The sequence below is a fragment of the Sinocyclocheilus rhinocerous genome, unplaced genomic scaffold (genome assembly GCF_001515625.1).
Source record: "Sinocyclocheilus rhinocerous isolate Xijiao unplaced genomic scaffold, SAMN03320098_v1.1 scaffold1174, whole genome shotgun sequence".
NCBI lineage: Eukaryota > Metazoa > Chordata > Actinopteri > Cypriniformes > Cyprinidae > Sinocyclocheilus > Sinocyclocheilus rhinocerous.
In genome coordinates, this window is record NW_015654557.1 from 233,808 (window position 1) to 240,160 (window position 6,353).

General features: G+C 37.0%; 1 protein-coding gene across 2 annotated transcripts; it reads left to right on the forward strand.

Moving 5' to 3' along the window:
* Nucleotides 1-270: 270 nt before the first annotated feature.
* Nucleotides 271-5,827, forward strand: fkbp3 (FKBP prolyl isomerase 3). 2 transcript variants are annotated; one of them, XM_016524460.1, is made up of 7 exons: nt 271-431; nt 1,492-1,593; nt 1,669-1,767; nt 1,848-1,983; nt 4,113-4,180; nt 5,482-5,579; nt 5,656-5,827. In XM_016524460.1, the coding sequence occupies exons 1-7, from the start codon at nt 324-326 to the stop codon at nt 5,708-5,710; spliced, it is 666 nt and encodes a 221-aa protein (XP_016379946.1). In that variant the 5' UTR covers nt 271-323; the 3' UTR covers nt 5,711-5,827. The 2 variants fall into 2 exon arrangements, with proteins under 2 accessions (XP_016379946.1, XP_016379947.1); XM_016524461.1 differs by lacking the exons at nt 5,482-5,579; nt 5,656-5,827 and adding an exon at nt 5,290-5,475 and having other exon boundaries at nt 272-431.
* The last annotated feature ends 526 nt before the right edge of the window (nt 5,828-6,353 follow it).

The following is a 6,353-nucleotide window of genomic DNA, read 5'->3' on the forward strand; positions in this document are numbered from 1 at the left end:
TTTAGCTTAATTAAATCATGGCCGTGATAATCAATCAAACTAGCAATCGGGAATTCATTATTATTTCGTAGCAGTTCTTACGCTGGCTACCTAAACGTTTTAAGGTTATAAAAAAAAAACTTAATTGAAAATCGGTAAAGTTACTCACTCTGATTGCTGTGCATGTCGTCCATCTTTAGTGATCAAATTCGGTAGGTGGCGCTGTTACAAAATAATAGGGTCCTAGAACTGCAGCCTCCGGTTGCTGTTCCTTTAAGACGCGCTGAGCCCTGATTGGCTGTTCACAGGCACGTGCTGCGTCACAGCCAGCGGCGCGTTCATCAATGATGGCGGCGGATCCAGCGCGAGCGTGGAGCGACGAGCAGCTGAAGAGTGAAGAACTGCCCAAAAGAGATCTGATCACATTCATCCAGGAGAACGCAGCGCACTCGGTAGCGTTACACACGACAGCCTTCACCGCCAAACGCTCCCGGAGTCACGCGCATGGCATCACATCTGTTCATATAAGTTACTCATGATGCACGTCTTTTATAGACAGACCCTGCGTTTCATTCGGAAGGGCTCATCCCTATGCCCTAATCCCTTCAAAGGGTTTACCCTCCGGAGTGAGAGCTTCGAAGGGTGTAGGGGACTAAACAACTGTTTCTTGAAGTGCCCTTCTGCGTCAACATCACGTGCCCACACGGAGGCGACGTCATCACGCAAAGAATCTGCGCAAAGGATCATGGGAGCCTGAAGTGTCCATCAGTTGTACCCTTCGAAATCCTTCATTCCGAAGGGCCCTTTGAAGTGGCCAGTTTTGAGCACTTCGGTTTGGAACGACCCTTCAATATGGCGGCCATGATTGTTTTCACTCCGAAGTGCCCTTCGGAGGGCGATATATCCCGTTTGGAACGCACCGTTAGATGTGCATAGCAATGCATTACAATTTATATAAATATATACATTAATTAACTAATGCATTTAAATTAACCAGTTAATAAGTAATTGTATTAATGTATTATATTTAATAATGCACGTCTTTTATAGCGATACATTGGCATAGCAATGAAACCTAAGTGTATGCCTAAGTAATTTTATATTTATATTAAATGCATTTAATACATTAGTTTTACTAATATATCTAATTTAGTTATATATTTGATGTATATTAATTAATACATACATTAATTAAATGTACAACTTAGTAGCTTTATACAAATATGTACATTAATAGCTGCTTTAATTAAATATATATTTTTGTATTTACATAACAATGAAATTTAAGTTAAATGTGCATGTTAAAAGAAGTGTTAGCATTTTATGCTATTGTGAAAAATATAATTATATATATATATATATATATATACAGTGTCAAATCAAAAAAGTTACTGATTAAAAATTATATTTATTTATATTCATATATTAAGCAATGAGTAAATGATTTGAATATAGAATTTGATTTGGCAGTGGCAATATATCAAATGTCTTTCTTTCTTTCTTGATTTCCAGTTTCTATCTGAACACAAACTTCTTGGAAATATTAAGAATGTGGCAAAAACAGCCAAGAAAGAGCAGCTCATTGAGGCGTATAACCAGCTGTTTGAGAGCAAGGTAACAAACACACTCAGCACGCGCATGTGAAGGATGATGATTGTGGAGTTTCCGTGATTGCTGTGTGTTTCTCAGAGGTTTAAGGGCACAGACGTGGATGCTGTGACTGAACAGGTTCAAGCTGCTAAAATCAACGACGCTCCCAAAGAAACCAAGATGGAGCCGGTGGACGAGGTACGACACGCATCATTAGAACGATTCTCCTGTTCACTCGTCACATGTCAATGTTTGATTGTTGGTTGGTTGATCTTCAGGGGCCTCCGAAGTTCACTAAGACCATCCTGAAGAAAGGAGACAAGGCCAACTTCCCCAGGAAGGGAGACACTGTGAGCTGCTGGTACACTGGGACGCTGGAGGACGGGACTGTGTTCGACAGCAACATCCCTGCGAGTGAGACACGCATATGACACGCTGACCTCAACACACATATGACATGCTAACCTCAACACACATATGATACTCTAACCTCAACACGCATATGACACGCTGACCTCAACACACATATGACATGCTAACCTCAACACACATATGATACTCTAACCTCAACACGCATATGACACGCTGACCTCAACACACATATGACATGCTAACCTCAACACACATATGATACTCTAACCTCAACACGCATATGACACGCTGACCTCAACACACATATGACATGCTAACCTCAACACACATATGATACTCTAACCTCAACACGCATATGACACGCTAACCTCAACACGCATATGACATGCTAACCTCAACGCACATATGAGACGCTAACCTGGACACGCATATGACACGCTAACCTCAACACGCATATGATACTCTAACCTCAACACGCATATGATACTCTAACCTCAACACGCATATGATACTCTAACCTCAACACGCATATGATACTCTAACCTCAACACGCATATGATACTCTAACCTCAACACGCATATGATACTCTAACCTCAACACGCATATGATACTCTAACCTCAACACGCATATGATACTCTAACCTCAACACGCATATGATACTCTAACCTCAACACGCATATGATACTCTAACCTCAACACGCATATGATACTCTAACCTCAACACGCATATGATACTCTAACCTCAACACGCATATGATACTCTAACCTCAACACGCATATGATACTCTAACCTCAACACGCATATGATACTCTAACCTCAACACGCATATGACATGCTAACCTCAACGCACATATGAGACGCTAACCTGAACACACATATGACACGCTTACCTCAACACGCATATGAGACGCTAACCTGAACACACATACGACACGCTAATCTCAACACACATATGACATGCTAACCTCAACACACATATGACATGCTAACCTCAACACGCATATGACACAGTAACCTCAACACACATATGACACGCTAACCTCAACACACACGCTAACCTCAACATGCATATGACACGCTAACCTCAACACACATGCTAACCTCAACACGCATATGACACGCTAAACTCAACACACACGCTAACCTCAACATGCATATGACACGCTAACCTCAACACACATGCTAACCTCAACACGCATATGACACGCTAAACTCAACACACACGCTAACCTCAACATGCATATGACACGCTAACCTCAACACACATGCTAACCTCAACACGCATATGACACGCTAAACTCAACACACACGCTAACCTCAACATGCATATGACACGCTAACCTCAACACACATGCTAACCTCAACACGCATATGACACGCTAAACTCAACACACACGCTAACCTCAACATGCATATGACACGCTAACCTCAACACACATGCTAACCTCAACACGCATATGACACGCTAAACTCAACACACATATGACACGCTAAACTCAACACGCATATGACACGCTAACCTCAACACACACGCTAACCTCAACACGCATATGACACGCTTACCTCAACACACATATGACATGCTAACCTCAACACACACGCTAACCTCAACAAGCATATGACATGCTAACCTCAACACACATGCTAACCTCAACACGCATATGACACGCTTATCTCAACACACATATGACATGCTAACCTCAACACGCACGCTAACCTCAACAAGCATATGACACGTTAACCTCAACACACATGACATGCTAACCTCAACATACATATGACATGCTAACCTCAACACACTTATGACACTCTAACCTCAACACGCACGCTAACCTCAACACACATATGACATGCTAACCTCAACACACTTATGACACGTTAACCTCAACACACACGCTAACCTCAAGAGATGTAGAGTATTTATTAATTTTCAGTTTCATTATTTTAGTACATCGTTAAACTAAATGAAAATGAGAAATGTTGCATTGCAACTTACTGAAATAAAATAAGTTTAAGGTATTTTTTGTTAACTTTTCGAGTAATAAAAATGTTTTTTTGATGGTTTCAGATTTAGTTTACTACATTAATCCATCACTCAGGTTTTCTGGTTATCAGATGGTAGTAGTTGGTATAAATGATCTTTTATTTGATTCTCTTCTGTTTTTCAGCTGCAAAAAAGAAGAAGCAGAGCAAACCGCTGAGCTTCAAGGTCGGGATGGGCCGAGTGATCCGAGGGGTGAGTACTTTATACTTTCCGTCAGCATTTTAGTTTGAGTTAAAGTTTTACTTTAGGTTTGTTTGTTTTTTTGGTCATTTTTAGTATTTGCTTTTAAAGTCTATATAGCTTTTTATTAATTTTTATAATTAATTTTATATTCAGTTTTTAATTTAATTTTACATTTATAGTAATTTAGTTGTGTGCATTTTTATTAGTTTTCTTTAAATGTTTAATTTTATTTTATTTTTATATTTTAATTTTAATTAAAGTTTTAGTAATTGTCATTTTTACTTAATGTATATAGTTTTTATTTTTTGAACTAGATTTTTTAAATTCTATTTTAGTAATTTAGCTGTATGTTTTGGACATTTTATTTGTTTTTGCTTTTTGTATATGTCTATAGTTTTTTTTAATTAATTTTAAGTTAGATTTAATTTTTTATTTATATCAGTTTTCATTTTAATTTTAGTTAAAAGTTGTAGTAAATTAGTTGTTTTGTCATTTTTATTCTTTTTGGTTTTTTAACGTCTATGTAGTTTTTGAATTAGATTTTATGTTTTCCGTTTTCATTTTAATTTTAGTTCCATTTTTAGTAATTTAGTTGTGTGCATTTTTATTAGTTTTCTTTAAATGTCTGTATAGTTTTTATAAAGTTTATTTATTTTTATATTTTAATTTCAGTTTTAGTAATTTCGTTTTTTTTTGTCATTTTTACTTTGTATATATAGTTGTTGTTTTTTACTAGATTTTTTGTATTCTATTTTCATTTTAAAGTTTTAGTAATTTAGCTGTATGTTTGGGACATTTTATTTGTTTGTTTTTTTGTATACGTCTATAGTTTTTTTTTAATCAATTTTAAGTTAGATTTTATTTTCTATAATATTTTATTTTTTAATATATACAATCTGTTCATTTTAATTTTAGTTCAAAGTTGTAGTAAATTAGTTGTGTTTTGTCATTTTTATAATTGTTGTTTTTTTAACGTCTATGTAGTTTTTGAATTAGATTTTATATTTTCCATTTTCATTTTAATTTTAGTGCCATTTTTAGTAATTTAGTAGTGTTTTGACATTTTTGTATTGGTTTTTCGGAGTGTTGTTGTAGTAAAGTGTGAGTTGTGTGCGCAGTGGGATGAAGGGCTGCTGAGGATGAGTATGGTGTGTTGTAGTAAAGTGTGAGTTGTGTGCGCAGTGGGATGAAGGGCTGCTGAGGATGAGTATGGTGTGTTGTAGTAAAGTGTGAGTTGTGTGCGCAGTGGGATGAAGGGCTGCTGAGGATGAGTATGGTGTGTTGGAGTAAAGTGTGAGTTGTGTGCGCAGTGGGATGAAGGGCTGCTGAGGATGAGTAAAGGCGAGACGGCGCGGCTGGAGATCGAGGCTGAATGGGCGTATGGGAGGAAAGGTCTTCCCGACTCCAAGTATCCTTCACTCTTCCGCTCAGTGTTTGATGTTGTGCAGATCACAGATGAATGAGTTCTTAACCTTCATCACCAGAATCCCGCCGAACGCCAAGCTGATCTTTGAGGTGGAGCTCGTCTCCATCGATTGATTGATGAAGCATCACGAGTGTGTTGAAGAGATGGAGACGTTGTTCTTCAGTCTGATGGGAAAACTTTTCTGACTGGTTTTGCATGATTGTCAAGTTCCAATAAAAAACAAACCCTGATCAATGTCTTGTTGTTACACACGTCTCTATAGCAACAGCTGTGTACATGCAACTATTTATTTAAAATGTCACATTGTATTATTATCTCGGTCTATAGATATAGACATGTAGATAGAGATTAGAAAATATGTGACTATGGAGCACAAAACCAGTCATAAGGGTCAATTTTGTGAAATTGAGATTTATGCATCATCTGAAAGCTGAATAAATAATCTTTCCATTGATGTATGGTTTGTTAGGATAGGACAATATTGCAAAAAAATCTAAATATTGAGAAAATCATCTTTAAAGTTGTCCAAATGAAGTTCTTAGCAATGCATATTACTAATCAAAAATTAAGTTTTCATATATTTACGGTAGGAAATGTACAAAATATCTTCATGGAACATGATCTTTACTTAATATCCTAATGATTTTTGGCATAAAAGAAAAATCAATAATTGTGACCCATACAATGTATTGTTGGCTATTACTACAAATATACCCCAGCTACTTAAGACTGGTTTTGTGCTCCAGGCTCACATAT

Coding starts and splice junctions, on each gene's coding strand:
- fkbp3 (XM_016524460.1), top strand. CDS start 324: ATGATGGCGGCGGATCCAGCGCGAGCGTGGAGCGACGAGCAGCTGAAG. Junction 432..1,491: donor AGGAGAACGCAGCGCACTCG/GTAGCGTTACAC, acceptor CTTGATTTCCAG/TTTCTATCTGAACACAAACT. Junction 1,594..1,668: donor ACCAGCTGTTTGAGAGCAAG/GTAACAAACACA, acceptor TGTGTTTCTCAG/AGGTTTAAGGGCACAGACGT.